At 44.9% G+C, this 16,503-nt stretch overlaps 1 protein-coding gene across 1 annotated transcript in view; it reads left to right on the forward strand.

Annotated features, from left to right (window-relative positions):
- The first annotated feature begins 15,939 nt into the window (after positions 1-15,939).
- The window catches only part of IGFBP5 (insulin like growth factor binding protein 5), a 37,617-nt gene continuing 37,053 nt past the window's right edge, over positions 15,940-16,503 (forward strand). Inside the window, exon 1 of the mRNA XM_033161450.1 lies at positions 15,940-16,383. Within this exon, the coding sequence (XP_033017341.1) occupies positions 16,032-16,383 (352 nt within the window). The 5' untranslated portion in view covers positions 15,940-16,031. The remainder of the gene's footprint in view (positions 16,384-16,503) is intronic.

Here is a 16,503-nt window from a genome sequence, read left to right on the forward strand (position 1 = left end):
GATGTTGAGAATGGTGGAGATTTTTGTGGCTTCAGCAGATGCGCTCAACCTGCCTCGCTCTTGCCTCTCCCAGCCCCTCCCCACCAGTTGAAAACATAAGGAGCACTTCTGCCTGGGCTTGGAGAGCAATCAAGAGAGAACTAATTCATGGTGGGAAAAGGAGGTGGAGATTAGGGATGGGACTCTGTGCTATGGCTCTGCTTGTTTAGCGCTTGTGGTTCTTGCCCCACCATTCCCACCACCCTTCTGAGTAATACCCCTCCCCACTCCCTCACAATATTTAGGGATCTGGTGACTTCTGTTTCAGTGTATCTGAAGAAGTGTGCATGCACACGAAAGCTCATACCAAGAACAAACTCAGTTGGTCTCTAAGGTGCTACTGGTATCTGAAGAAGTGTGCATGCACACGAAAGCTCATACCAAGAACAAACTCAGTTGGTCTCTAAGGTGCTACTGGAAAGAATTTTCTATTTTGTTTCGACTATGACAGACCAACACGGCTACCCACCTGTAACTATCCCAATTATTAATCTGCTTTAGCAGTATGGGCTTGGTCCACAGCAGGTATATTGACTGCAAACTTGACCTTGCTGCTGAGCTTTAGCCTGTCAATCCAAAAATGTCAGGCTTTAGCTCAAAAATATAGCGACTGATTTTGACTCTAATGCAACCCCAGGGCATAGCTGTCAACTTTTCCCATTTCTTGCAAGGAATCGTATTCGGAATAAGGGAATTTCCCTTTTTAAAAGGGAAAAGTTGACAGCTATGCCCCAGGGCACACTAGAATGGCACAGAGGCAAATGGTGTGTGTTTTTTAAACTTCATTCTATATTGTATATTCTATAATATGATATTGAGTTGCTTTAAGGCTGTTAATATCCCCTCCACAAATTGAATTGCATTGTTTTATTGTCACCCTCACACTATCATCTATCTATCTATATATCTGTTATTGATTTGCTAACAATAACAAACGTGAAAACCAAACAAAAAGAAAGAAAACAAAGAATCAAAAATTTAAACCATAAAGCATCACAACCTGGAAGGACAAAGGTGCAGTGCAGATCCAAAGGGATAATAAAGTATTATATCATGAAAAGATTCCCTTTACAAATAATAAAAGATTTATAAAATTAAAAGTATTCTCCACCCGTGAGTTCCATCATCATAGAGAATAAAGTTTCTATACAGCCTTAAATGAGCCGGACATTTGCATATACTGATGGCACCAAGTGACCATGTGCCTCAATATTTGTATATTATTTTTATTCTCTGCCTCTGCAGTCCCCTTCACCTCAACCAGCCACCTCACCACCAGATCCTCCTTTGCCTACTGGGCACAGACATCCAAACAAAGAACATTCATTGTTCCCCAATTTTGCCTTTTCTTCTTTGATAGGATTACATGGCAAATCAACCCCACCCCATCTCCCCTGCTCAGACAAATGGTTTATCTCACTTAATTTCTGTCTTTGACAATGCATCCTTGCTGACTGCTGACAGTCACATCAGGAGTGGAGAGTTCTGCATTTAAAAAATGCCAGTGCAAGGCACAGGATAATAAATCATCACCTAAATATAACAGGCTGAGCACAGACAAGTCCCAATACGCATTTAATCACGTTGTATTGGACAGGAACAGCAAAAACCAACAGCAAGTCAAGAGGAGTTACATGCTTAAGCCTAGAGATTGAGAACAGTGACAAGAATTTGGGGGTGAAAAGTTTATCAAAAAATCTATGTCAAAAATTGCTCACAAGTTCTCACATGTGAGACAAGTGACCAGTTTATGCACAAATGTACAAGGTCCATTGAAGCTCAGTCTTCTACTCACGTTTAATGAACTTTGTTACCATCCCTAGTGGAGATACAGATAAGCACAAAACACTTCCCCCTTACTTATGGTGTGTGTGTGTGTGTGTGTCTGTCTTTTTTAGTGAAGTGCCGTGAAAAGGAGACAGGATTACAACACAGTGGCAGAGCACTTTGCATCCCAAATTCAATCTCCAGTATCCTGAAGTAGGGCTGGAAAAGGCCCCTTTCTGAAAATCTGGAGAGCCTCTGCCAATCAGTGTAAACCAAGGAACTGGAACTGGATGCCTCCCTGTCCCCCACCCAAATTTGTCAAGTGAGCAAACCACCACCCATCAGTCACCTGACATCATAATATCAGGTGAGATCGTTTTTTACCTACATGATGGAAATCAAACTGTGTAGGCAAATGCACAGCCCGCAAGAAACCTTTCAAAGCACTCCACAATACCCAATAATCCAGGTACTTGCCATTTCTTACGAAGCATTAGCAAGGGACTTAATAAGTTGACTATTGGGGTCTTGCAAAGTCCATTGCAAATCAGTCTGTAAGGTGTGACAATCAGCCGATTGCTGAGTGTTGCAAAGCCTTTGGCAGAAAGGTTTGCAAGCACTGATCAGCTGATTGGCAGAGCCTACAAATTCCTTTCTGCTGAGTCAGGTCTTTGCCTGCCCTGTACCTGACATCATATATTATGTCAGGTGTAGAGCAGGTGGGCGTGGCTGAGCTGAAATGGCCTCACCGTCCAAATAGGTGGGCCTAATTGGGCCAATGGGCCAGTAGCTCTTTATTCCTGGTGGAGATGATAATAAGCTAAGTCAGAGCTGGGAAACCTGTGGTCTGGAAAAGAGACTGAGAAGAGATATGATAGGCATCTTCAAAGATGTGAAGGGCTTGGAGGAGGCTTGTTTTCTCTTGCTCTGGAAGGGAGAGCTTAAACCAAAATTACAAGAAAGGAGATTCTGACTAAACATTGGGAGGAACTCTGAGTAAAACTTAGTTGTCTACCACCATTTGTGTTTGAGCATGCTTTGATTCCCTTGCACAGTAAAGACAGCACTGTGACATAATATTGGGAATAGGTCTGTTGAACAATAGATCTAGTAAAGATGGTGGCACTGTCTCCAAGAAAAGATGGGTATTCTCTTTCCTCAGTTACTTCTCACATTCTACCAACAGAGTACTGGGTCAGCAGAATCCCAATTTCCTATCTTTCATTCTAAGAATGAGTTAAAAGAGAAATAAAATAACTCCCACTGGTTTGCTTGTTTTCTTTACTTGCATGAGAGTCCAAACTGCACAGTGAACAGTGGGTGAAGTGATCCCATGGTGCAAGTAAGCACAAACATCAGTGTGTACACATTGATCGAATATTGGAGGAATCTAATTATGCATGTAGCAATAAAACTGATACCTCTCGGGAGACACATTAAGTAACCCAAGCACTGTTGCTGTCTTCATCACAGCTTGCTCTGCTGCCTTTGCTTGTAGCCATGCAGAACACAGCTTTGTGGAGACCTAATTGGATTTACCATAGTGCAGGGAGGTTGAAGGAGAACTGGGCTGCAGCTGCAGCAGTTGTGAATCCACTATGCCCCCTAGCTCTCAGTTTCACCATTGCACTAAGAAAGTCCTATTCATGCTCCAGTGTTGTTTGCAAAGGGAAGGCTTGCAGCAGGCAGATATTTTCAAGTTTGCTTCAACCATATAATAATAAGAGGGGGAAAACAGTGAAAGGCACTGTCCTTTCTAGAATGCAAGAATGTTTTATGCTCTTTTAAACAGCAAGCAAAATGTGTATGGTCAGGAAAACTGCATGTAGCTTTTCCAACCAGGGTGTAAAGAGGATTATTGGAGACATCTTTCCAATTGTTTAATTGATCCCATATCTAAATTGTAGAGCTATCTCTCTCTCTCTCTTTTTTTCCCTCTGCAAAGAACAGGCTCATTCCTGGTGATAGTTTTATGAGATGTTTGTACCAATCCTGCAAGTTGGTACCTACATAAGGGCACAATATGTGGACCCGGAGCTCCAGAGAAGCAGAAGTAGCTCCCCTCACTCAGGATGCATTTGGGGAACAAGTGTGCAGATCAAAGGGTTATCCCTGCACACCTGGAGCACCATGCATGCTTCAGAAAACCTCTTCAGCTTTGCATCGCAGCCCATATAAATTGCTCTGTGCAATTCAAAGAATGCATTTTAAGACCTTTCTAGGCAATCAATAAATGCAAAGGTGTTAACCATCTGTATGTCTAGAGGTCTTTCCCTCCAAGCTATGTTTCTGTTGCATGGACACTCCAGTTTCCCAGGACTGGATGCGTAATATTTGCATACCTGGGAAATGCAGCTCTTCCCTGAGTCACTATCCCATGCTATTGGCAGCAAGACTCTCACCTCCCCACATTCCCATCCCGTTACTCCTCCTAGAACAGGACTAGCCATTCACTCTTAATCAGATAAATTAGCCTGAAGCATTTTCCGAGATCTGGACACAGCGTTGCAGAGCAGTCATTGCCAATAGCACACATTCATTTGTGTGTATAAATCCCATTATGATCTCTGGTCAAACCAGTTTTTGTGGCGCTGGAAGCTATAACCAGAAAGTCAGAAGTAGCTCCTAAGAAGCATGGCTGTCTGCCTTGCAACAGACATGTGTACACTGCGGTAAGACATTATTCACATATTGACACAAGCCTCAAGTTAACCCTTTCAGGTGGTCCATATAAAACAATGCAAAGCTACCTTTCATTTTCAGCCATGCTCCAATCAGCTGTTGTCCCTGTTAGCTTTTCATTTAGGAGTTCAAGTGGACTAGGCCAGAAGCTGCTTGTGTGATCTGGTCCAAATATCTTCACCGTTCCCTTGACTTGCAAGGGACATGGGGAAGTGGCTGCAATCAGGGAAATTATATAATTTCCTCACCCTCTCCATGACTCTTGTATAGTTATAAACAACTGCTAATGCTGGATCACAGCAATCAGTGTAGCGATAAGGAGGAAATTGCTCCCATTGCTTCATATAAATAACTGTCTGCATACACTTCTGATGACCTTCAAAACACTAAATGATTTGTGTCCCTTGGTTTGCAGATGGGTGTGTGGGGGGGTCACATTAATTTGATATCCTTTAAATATGACCTGGACCGAATGACCTTTATATTTTGGCTACATCTCTCACAACATGCATTCACTGGTAAGAACAAGAGTGGCCGCCGTGATGCTCTACAGATGTTGCTAGACTCCAACTCCCATCAGCCACTGCCAGCATGGCCAGTGGTCAGGGATGCTAGCCAACACACTGCCCTCCAGCTGTTGCTCATCTCTGGGTAAAAGGAGGATGCTCTATATATGAAGCACCTTAAAACATTCATTAAGCATCCCAAAAGGAAATAAATACCATTTGTTTGCTTTCTTTTTGCCCATTCATCAAGCTTAGCTAACTGATTCCAGTTGGCCAAGCCATTTTCTTATTTATTTTCTCCTATCCTCATCCCTTCTTTCACCAACACACACTGGCATTCTGCTCTGGCCTTTCAGGGTGGAGAAATATAAATCCCCAGGGAACTTTAATCCTTGCCATTCTTTCTAATTGCACGAAAACTTATTCTTTCTTTTTCTTTGAGCTTGTAAAATTTAAGTTTCCTTAGCAAAACCTTTTAAAATGTGGATTTATTATTATTTTTTTCCCTTCACCAAGCTAACTGGACATAATCCCTTCCAGATAAAGTCAGTTTTTTTATCCGTGAGTCATCCATTGGCCTGTCCAGGTGCCCCACAATGAGTGTGATGTGTCCAGTGGCACCAGAGTACACAAACCAGGCCAAACAGTCTAGAAGACATATGCTCTAGCCCTTCATCTCAAGTTTGGAAAGCTAACACTTTCATGCATTACAGCCTGGAGTTAGTTGTGGAGCCTGGAGCAGATGAGGTGTACTGAACATCAGCCATTTACCCATAGCTACAGCAATGAACACACCATCTGTGATACAGTGTATGCTGAATGTGATATCAAATGCAAAATCTCATACCTTGTCCCAGGAACCTCACGAATCCTACCATTTTATGGTCACAAGAGGAATCAATTGTCGTCGAGGGGGAAATAATGGTGAATGGAGGCCACATTCTCATGTCACAATAGCCTTGTGTTGCTAGCTTATCGCCATTTATCAGGAAAGAGCAGCGTACTGACGGTTGCAGCCTGCTTACCCCAGATTTGTTCCTTCTACAGAGTGAATGGGGGAAGCAAAATGAGAAGCAGCAATTAAACTTGGCTTGTTGTGACATCCCAACCCAGGATCCTGTGTTGTTTCTCCCTAACAAGCCCAGATCACCATGGTTTGTTGCTGGCTTATGGATCCTGGCTTGTTTGGGAACCCCAAGCTCTCTTTTGGATACCACAGCAAGCTGAGCTTGTTTCTTCTGCTCAGGAAGGTCGAAGTGGAAACTATGGGGCTGTGCACGCCAGCACACTGGACCAGCAGCCTTGGGTTTCATTACTTGTGTATGCAGCCCATATTAGCAGTTTCAACTTTCTATCAACTGGAAAAAGTCAAAGGACAATAGGTGCTTCAACAAACAGGATATCTCTCACTTCCTTCCCAGTTCCATAGATAGATAGATAGATAGATAGATAGATAGATAGATAGATAGATAGATTAAAATGAGACAAATTCTGGATTGGTCTGTAGCCCTCTGCACTGTGCACCCATTCCACCACCACCTCAACATTCCCTCTGGTCCCTTGCAGAGAGAGTCCTGCCTTCCTTTCTCATGCTTGTCAAGGTGGCAAGCAAGGTTAAGAACTGTGGAAGCATCTAGGCTGGACTTGAAGCCTGTAGCTAATTTGAACGCAAACTCCATATGCTGTTCCCTGGGAAATTAGATAGAGATAGAGAGGGAATATAACAGAAGTAGGAGCCAAGGTTGCCTTTGGATTGTATCCAGTGGTGGCTTTGCCTTCTGCTTATACAAGTTAGGGCACACACACCCCTTCTTCTTCATTTTAGCATTTGCTAATCCATGAGTCATCCATTAGCCTTTCTGGATACCTGACATAACTGTGATGTGTCAAGTGGCGCCAGAATACACATGTCAAGCTAAACTGTTTGGAAGATATATGCTCTATCCCTACTGCTGCCCTCCATGCTATTCTGGAGGGAGACACACACAGCCCAGCCTCAGCAGAGTGACCATGTGTCCTTCCCACTTTACAGACAACAGTCTTCAATTTGGAAGGTGGGCTGGTCCAAATCTGGTATAAAGAACTCTCAGAAAGGGAGAGGCGGGAACTTTCAGACCTAACAATGATAACAATGACAGTGGCATCAGTGGCGGAGGGAGCCGCTTTGCCGCCTGGAGTGGCAAACGCGGGGGCAACCCCCCAGGGGCAGGGCAGCGCTCCCTAGCGTGCGCCCTGACGTCATGATGCATGCGCAGCATCCAGGGTGGAGTGCGCGTGTGTGGACATGCACACTCCATCCAAGTTGCTGGGCGCGAGTGGCCGGCACCCCTTCTGTGCTGCTGCTCGCACGCTGCAGCCTTAAAAGTTGCCACTGCCGCACCCGCATGGAAGGTGTGCCGGCCACTCACACCCGGCATCTTGGGTGGAGTGTGCATGTCTGCACATGCCTGTCTGTGCTGCTGCTCACGTGCTGCAGCCTTAAAAGTTGCCACCGCTGCATGGAAGGGGTGGCGGGCGGCGGCTTGGGAGTGGGGGGGTGCCAAGTGTCACCCTCCCCCCCCCAGGCTGGCACCCGGGGCGCCCCGCCCCCATCGGTATGCCACTGAGTGGCATCTCTATGGTTTTTGAGCCATGAGGTGACTAAGGAGGGGAGGGTCTCATAGCACAAAAGTGGGTGATGGTCAGGGTGGCCCTGTGTCCTCCTTTGGAAAGCAGCCCTCTATTTTGAGAGGCTGTCTGGTCAAAGTCTGGTTTAAAGATAAAAGTGCAGGGGCCTTGAAGTTGCCCATCCATAGATGGCACTTAGACAGAGGACTGAGCAGGTATGTGGGTCACCCAGCCACAGTCTTCCCCCACTGTGGTGAGAAGTGTTGCATTTCTATTTATAGCATGGTGGTGGGTTATATATATATATATATATACACACACACACACACATACATACTGCTTAATACGTTTTTTAAAAAATCTCTGTGGTTTACATAAAAACAATAAAAACATAACATTCAGTACGATTTCCTAAATACAAAACCAAAAATGAGATTAAAAACAAAATCCAACTTTATACTGTAAATTAAACTAAAGCAAAAAAAAAAAAAATCCATTAAAATGAAGAGTCAGAGTCCAGGAAAATATGAGTAAATACTTGAATTTTTAAGAGGTATTTAAATGTCATTACTGTCTCTGCCTCACGAATTACAACAGCGGAGGCATCCCCAAAGGTGGGTGCTATTGCTGAGAAGGTCCGTTTCTGCACTCTCATTGGCTGGTCCTGCTGGGACAACCTGTGAGGCCTCCTGGGAAGAGCTTAGATCAGCTTGTTCTGTACTGGGAAACAGCCTGCTGGGCATCTTGGTCTGAAACTGTATACAGCTTTAAATATAAACAAAAACATGGATCTTCTCTTGGTGCCTAATTGGCTGCCACTGTACCTCCTTCAACACTGGTGTAACTTGTATAAAGCTGCATGTCCCACACAGCACCCTGGCAACTGCATTTTGGACTGGCTGCAGTGTCCAAACTAGATGCAAGGCTAGTCCCACATACCGCACATTGCAGGAGTCTAATTGTGAGGTTGTCAATGTCTACGTGCACCTATATGTGTAAATTAGCCAGTGTATGTAAATTAGCAGATTTTCATGAAATTTGCATCCTCTTTTGAAAGAGGTGTTGTGTAAGTGACCACCCAACGCTCAGGAGCAGCTTTTGCAGCAGGGGGAGGGGGCTAATTGCAAACTATTGGGTGCCCTAAATTGCATCCGATTTGGCTGCTGTCTGCTAACACCAAGCTGTCGTGGCATGCAATGGTTATATGAATGTAAGTGCCTATCTTACAACAAGAACAAACAAACAAAAAACCCACCCGTCATCTTTTATTTTTATTTTATTTTATTTTTTTAAAAAAAACCTTATAGGCTTTCTATTAAAAGAAATGCTCGAAGCAGCATGCAATTAAAACAAACTATTATAAGACAACAGTGCACTAACATGGTATATATAGTCATATTAGAAGCCAGCTGTAGCAGAACACCAATTTAAAACAGACTGGCTATCCACGACATGGGCATTTCATCTATTTGCCTATGTCATCAAAATATTTCTGTTCTAAATTCTCACTTAAAAAGTGGCCATATTAGCTAGCAGAAGCCAAACATTCAAATCACAGAAGCAGAATATACCAATCAGAAATATAATAAATGAAAACACAGAAATATAAAGCAGCAAACAACCTCTGAAAGCCATCTATCTGCTGCCTCCTTCAAAGACAGTTGCATAAACAAGATAGTTGGCGCTTTTGCCTGGAGAAAAAGAAGAAGAGAATGTGGCCCCCTTTGCAGAGAGCATCCCAAAACCCAGGCACCACTATGTATGTATTTATGGGGGGGGGAATAGCTGGCTGCCAAATTAACCAAGACCTCTGAGTGGTTCATGGTACATTATGGTTTATTTATATACGGTACCTCTTTTTGGATCAAAGGCCACTGAAGAGTGAAAAAGGATGGAGGAGAAATTAGACTCACTTCACATTTATAGGCAAACTCGCCTAATTTGTGTTTATCAAAACAATATGTGAACACAGGGACTTAATCTGGTGAATAAAGAATCTTAGTGGAGGCACCAAGTGGGTATCATTGGGAAAGGCATTCCATTATGAGGGTGCCACCACCAAAAAAGTCTTCTCCATAGTAACCACCTGCTTTACACATGGGGAAGGGCCTCATCTCATGGTCTGGGCAGATATATACAGACAGAGGCAATCTTTCAGGTATCCTACCCCCAAGCCAGTATGGAAAAATCCCTGTCACTATTATGAGTGGGAGTACCTGGAACAGGTACGACCCCTGATGGTGATCTCAGCAGGTTGGAGTATTCGTATTCTAGCATATCCTGTAGGCATCCTGAATTGCACCCAGAAAGCAAATGGAATTCAGTGATGTTCTTAATCACAGACATATTGTGTTCATTGCAATAAGCTGCAGGTAGCTATCTGGTTGCCTCACACTGGATGAGCTGTAGTTTCTGAACACTTTTCAAAGAGAGTCCCATGGAAAGCCTACTGCCTGTTATGGATGCATGGATGTTGGCGAATGATCATCCTTCTGCAGGCATTGGCTCAACCGGAACACTTACCAAAGCGGATTGTGGATCATGGTGCTTCTGATCATGGATGGCACCTGAGAATCTAGGAGCAGAGCCAATAGGAACTCCTAGGCTGCCCACCTGATCTCTAGAGGAAGCGGAATGCACTTCCACCTAGGACAAGCCAAGCACCAACTCCAGAGTAAACTGCAGCAACAACACCTCAATCTTCTCTCGAATGCATTTCAGTTTGTTAGCCCTCGCCCTGCCTATTACTGATCATTTCCAGAACATCTAACTACTCACCTTGATTAGATGGGGATGGAGCTGAGGATCATTGATGAGCTTTCCTCAGTGGTTGGATATAAATCTCAAACAGCATGGGAGGCAAAGTGAGACCATATGGGCGCAGCCACAATAGCAATTGCTGTCAGGTGAAGCAAAAGAATTTCAGCACTGCATTCTGAAAAATTCCCTAGGTACTAGAAACAGAACCAACACAAAGTGGTGCCTTCAGTTCTAAACCCAGACAACCATCTCAGAAAGCTGTCCACAGATGCCACCGACAGTGCTGTTGAAAGCAGGAGCATGAAGAGTGTCACATTCCCCATGCCTTTCTGCTGCCTTAGGTCATTCACCGGGTGTCAGGGACTGCAGTGAGGAGGAATGGTGGGAGCCTCCCCCTCGCCCTCCCCCTGCTCCTGATCAGGATCCTGAATCTTCCCAGGAGCAGGAGGACAGTATAGATTTGGAACAGTGGTTTGCAGAGGGACATAGTTCAGAAGGCAGAAGCTGGGAAGTACTGGATGGGGAACAGCTAAGAGAAGAAGAACTGGGAGAGAGAGAGAGTTAACAGACTCGCTTTCTCTGGAAAGTGTTCATCCACTGAGCCCAAGGTCAAGAAGAGCAGATAAGGTGGCAGCACAGAAAGCACAGTGGTTGCAGATCAGGTTGGAAGATGCGGAAGTGATGTAGGTGACTAGGGAGGAAGTGGGTGGAACCCTTAATTGGGAACACCTTCATTCCTAGGAAATGGATTCTTTGTTCTCTCACTGAGATCATTAAAGTTTCTAACTGGTAAGAAGACTCCTTTCCATTGTTTTGCATATCTACTGCCAAAGGGGGGAGGAAGCCAATTCCCTGAAGCCTGACACCGGGGCAACCAAGACAGTCCTTCAAGCTGGTTGAAACCCAGGCTGAAATGTATCCAGATGCTCAGGGTCGTCCAGGAGGTTCTGAAGCTGGACCACACCAGAGGCTCCTGTAACTTACCCGAGGAAGAAATTTGGAGACAAGCTGGTAGTTGGATAGTTCCTCTCCGTTGCTCCTCCCTCCTTTTCGTAAATGGCATGAGAGAGAACTTAAGACAACCATTTAGCAGCTGGTACAGAGAGAATACAAGCAATGCCAGAAAAATAAGATCCTTGTTAGGAGTAAATTCTATTACAGCTAACAGAAGCTAATTGGTTGCAAACCAGTTTCTTGTTTCTGCTGTTTTAAAGCAAAACTGCTTCTTCGCTACTGGCGAGAGAAGCAAATTTGACAAAGAGAGCAGATGGGCACTGATGGGCTCGTTTCCATCACTAGTGGTGAGCAGGATCACTTAGCCACAAATTGTACTCAAGTATATTTCTTCCAGTCCATTTCAATTTCACCGGTGTGATATTCCCAAGTCTGTTCTGTCGTGTGTGTGTGTTTGTGTTTTAAAAAAAAGCTTTGTATGAGAAGTCAGACTGAAATATATATTTAGAGTTGTACATAAACACACATATACATACACATATACAGTGGTACCTTGGTTTAAGAACAGCTTGGTTTATGAACAACTTGGATTAAGAACGCTGCAAACCCGCAAGTAGGTGTTTTGCTTTGTGAACTTTGCCTTGAAATAAGAACATGTTTCGCTTCCTGTTGAGTGTGTTCCATTTGTAAATTGAGTCCCCCGCTGCTATGGGAAAGCATGCCTTGGTTTAAGAACGCTTCGGTTTAAGAACAGACTTCCAGAACGGATTAAGTTTATAAACCAAGGTACCACTGTATAACACAAAATAATATGTATTTTAAAACATATTTTATTTCAATGCACATATGTCTGAATGCAGCTTTTTAGGGCAAGGGTCATGACACAAAATTTGGAGAAGCATGAAATCCAAGGAATAGTTACACTCCAATCCATTTATTAGAATTGCAAATTGAGGTCACTTTGTTTAAGAACATGGGTCAAGTGAAATTCTTCCCCTTCCCTAATTGCAAAAGCCTAGGACCGGGGCAGGACTGCCATCTTTTAAAATGCCCCCTGCTCCTGTGCCTTTCTCAAGCAGCTTGATTTGCAGACATTAGTAAATGGTCATGTTACCCTTGTGCCGTGAAGAAGTTTATTTTGCTGGTTTCTGCATTAGAGACACAAGAGCAGACCAGGCTGTCCCTTCCTAGTGCCAGGCAAAGGGAGGGTGTTTTTTTCTTCTTCTTCAAATCTCTACTCATCCAGGAACTCTTTTGCTGGCTTTGAAAAAGTTACAGTCAGCCACATCTGCAAATAATGGAATATGAATAATCTTCCAGGATTTTATGAGGATAAATGAAGCTTCAAGTCTAAACACACTTCCCAAGAAGTAAGCTCTGTTGGTCACATCCACAACATAGGCTACATCTAAAGCCCATGGCTTCCGTCAAAGAATCCAGGAAGCTGCAGTTTGTAAAGAATGCTGGGAACTGGAGCTCTGTGAGGAGTGGACTACAGTTCCCATGATCCTTTGTGGGAAACAGTGTGATAAAAGTGTGCATCAAGTGTGCTTTCAATGTATGGTGTAGATCTGCCCACAAGTGGGGTATACTTCTGAGGAGACAGCACCTGGTGCGCAGCAGAACTACTAGTGTCACCAGTGGAGAATGTTTAGAGGGAGGGACTGCATACTATAAATTAGGGGGTGAAATTAGGGGTTGTAAAATAAGCTCTGTGGGAGATTTGTTAGTGAGAACTAACCCAGCCAATGTCCAGGGTGGAGGGTGAATTTTGCCCTCAATACAGTTCCCATACACAACCATTGCAATGCATCCTTGGAGAAAGCTGCATCTCTTGGATTTCCACCTGCCACACAGTGACTAAAGACTCACCAGCTCTGCCAGTGGAGGAAAAAAGGCTGTGAATCCCATATTTAAGTTAACCATCAATGGGGAGAGTATTCAATGAGCTTCTGCAAATTTCCCAGCATTCAGATTCTTTACTTAAAAGAGTATTTGGTGATGCTGGCAGCTCTTGGACATTTGAGAAACAGATCTCTCTAGTGTCTCTCTCTCTCTCTCTCTCTCTCTCTCTCTCTCTCTCTCTCTCTCTCTCTCTCTCTCTCTCTCTCCTCCAATCACCCCTCTGTTTGGTGTCAAGAGAGAAAATGTAAGACATTAAGTAGCCAGCACTAAAAACATTCAAGCAACGCCAGAAAGGGGTTAATTTATTTTAAAAAGAAGCAGGCCCAAGGACTTATCATAGATAAGGGTGCATTCTAGTGGCAAAAGCAATGCAATGCAGGCATTTTCAGCGCAGTCGGGAGAACTGAAATCCACCTGGAAGAGGAAGAGGAAGAGTGGCCCGGTTGCTCCTTGAGAATCTCCAATGAAAATTGACAGGTTGCTCTCAGTCGTGGCCCCTCTCCCACCCACCCTACCCTGCTGCTTTCCTTTGTTGGAAGGAAACACCGACTTCTTAGTGGTTACTATATGCAGAAGGGGAAATTTCAGAACGCCAGGCTGTGCTTCCAAATCTCCTGTGTTTTATTCAAAAGCCATGTTTGCATTTGAGCCTACTGGGAAGGATGGTGGTAGACATGCCCATCCCAGCCACTGGCATCTTGACAGTTTGCGGCCTTTCAGCACCCATGAAAATAAGAGAAAGTCATTGGTTCTATAATGTGCAAGGGGAAAAACTTTTTCTTTCCAGACATGTTTTTTGTTTTGTTTTGTTTGTTTTATGTGTTTCAAGGTAACAGGCCAGAAGAGCACTGGGAAGGGTAGAAGTAAGGATGCTTGACATTTCCATGAAGGGTGTCTCTTTGATGTGGCAAAAGCCCTCTGATGATGCAGCTAACTTTGTTTCTGGTTTCTGTTTAGGTTCCCCTGCTTTTGCTGGTTTGTTTGGCTTTGCTCACGCTCTGGGTTTGCTTAAGCAATTGGTATTTGAGAGGTAAGGAGCTTTTGTCAGACACACACACACACACGCTGGCGGAGAGCCTCGCTGAACAAACCAGGCGCTGCAACTCCACGCAGGTTATCGCCCTGCAGCGGTGATGTCATGCAAATGGGCACCTGCCATGTTAAAACCTGCAGGCACAGTGCACAGTAACGGAATTGTCAGCCTAATCCTGCAAACAGCTCCTGGGGCCTGGAACAATGCCTCTCAACTGCGAAATGTCAGATTATACACAAAACGAGCCACACTAGGCTGGGAGATAAACCACATTCTGTATACGAGCCTGAGTTCATGAACACTCTTTGGCATGGAGCAGACCATTGTGATGAAGGTGATGGGAGGTACCACAAGGCAACACTTGTGTACTGAGTGTTGCCAGCTGAGCAGAAACGGTGCCTGGCCGGCTACCATTCAGCAATCACCAGGTAAAGATTTTTGACGGGGTCTGCTAGGCAGCAGCAATTCCATACTGAGCTGCTGTTAAGTGCACAGGAGCAGGGATCAATAAGAAAGTTGGCAACTCCACATGTACCCTTTTGCCTATGCAGAGTTACTCAGATCCGAAGCCCCACTGAGGCTTGCTCCCAAATCATGGTGCCCACACATGGTTATAGCCTTGGGCATTTAATAAAACAAAAACATGACACCAATTTAGCCCAGAAACTCTTGAGCTTTTTCCACTCTTCCCTGCAGTCTGGAGCATAGAGAACTTTATTCCTTCTTGTCCGGTATAAATGAGGCAATTGGATGCCTTTGGGGTGGTGTGTGTGTGTGTGTGTGTGTGTCTGCGAACAATAATGTTGCTGATCATTGCCAAGGGCTTTGGAAGCCTAGAAGTCAGAAGCTGCACAGCCCACCCCCACACACATTTGGAGTGTGCACTGATCTTGCCCTGGTTCCTGGCACCCATTCAGGCTGAGGTGTCATTGGGATCTCAGATTGCAGCGAGGGGCTGGCAGGCAGCCAGGGGCAGTCTATTTAAAAGACATGCCTGCTCGGCACTATTCAGTCTCTTTAGAAACTTCTCCAGGGGAAAAGTGTTGGGAGATCTACAAAGTGAAATTCTTTTTTTTTTCTCCCTTCCTTCTTTTTTTTCTCCCTCCTCCCTCCTTCGTTCTCTTTCTACTGCCGACTTTGTAGAAATCCTCCAACTTTTACAGAAAACCTCTTTGTTGTTCTTAACCCAATCTAGGAAGAGGAGGATAAGGGGGGGAGGAAAAAAAAATTGCAGCCAGTCCCATGCTAAATCTCTTCTTGACAAAGCCCAGCTCTACCTGCTTTTATGCTGCTTCTCTCCAGGCGTTTTTTCATTTGCTGCAGATAATATCAGGACAGTCGAAAAGAAGCTGATTCCCTTCTCTGCTTCCTCCCCAGCCTCTCTTGCAGACGTTGCTTTTTTTGAGTGAAGCCTGTGGATTATTATTATTGTTTTTATACCTCTCGGTGTGCAGCTTCACCAAAGCTCTCCTGGCTCTTCTCTCCCCCCCCCCTCCTTGGCTCCCCAACCCACCCTCCCCATTTCCAACCTGTTGCATGCGTAATTCTTGCAACTGCAGATTTTGACAGCCAGGTTTTGTTTTTTGCATTCCGATCCTGAATCATTTCTGAGGTGGAAAAGCTCTTTTGGAATTTAAGGAAGGAGACACTATTTTTCCCTCTCTTTTTTTTTGAAAAAGATTATTTTCCTATTTTTTTATATATAGAAAAAAAACATTTTTTTGCAAAAGAAATAAAAAGAGGACAATCGATATTGCCTTGGGTGCCTGCCTCGCTGCATGCCTGCCTGTGCCTTGAAGATGCTCGTGACCCAAGTTTTGCTCCTGTGCCTCTGCCTGGGGCTATCCCAAGGGCTGGGCTCCTTTGTGCACTGTGAACTTTGTGATGAAAAAGCCCTTTCCATGTGCCCTCCCAGCCCGGTGGGCTGCGAGCTGGTGAAGGAGCCCGGCTGTGGATGCTGCATGACCTGCGCCCTGGCTGAAGGGCAGTCTTGCGGGGTGTACACCGAGCGCTGTGCCCAGGGCATGCGCTGCCTGCCGCGCCAAGGTGAGGAGAAGCCCTTGCACGCCCTGCTGCACGGCCGAGGGGTCTGCCTCAACGAGAAGAGCTACAGGGAGCAAGCCAAGAACGGTGAGTCCTGCCCCTGGGCCTTGGCTCTCGAGGGGGGTCACGGGGCACCTCTTCATTTCGCTCCACTCGCTTGCCTCTGCACATCCCCGTCCGCCGCCTGCCATGCTCTCTAAGCGCCCT

Source organism: Lacerta agilis, chromosome 1 (genome assembly GCF_009819535.1).
Source record: "Lacerta agilis isolate rLacAgi1 chromosome 1, rLacAgi1.pri, whole genome shotgun sequence".
NCBI classification, from domain to species: domain Eukaryota; kingdom Metazoa; phylum Chordata; class Lepidosauria; order Squamata; family Lacertidae; genus Lacerta; species Lacerta agilis.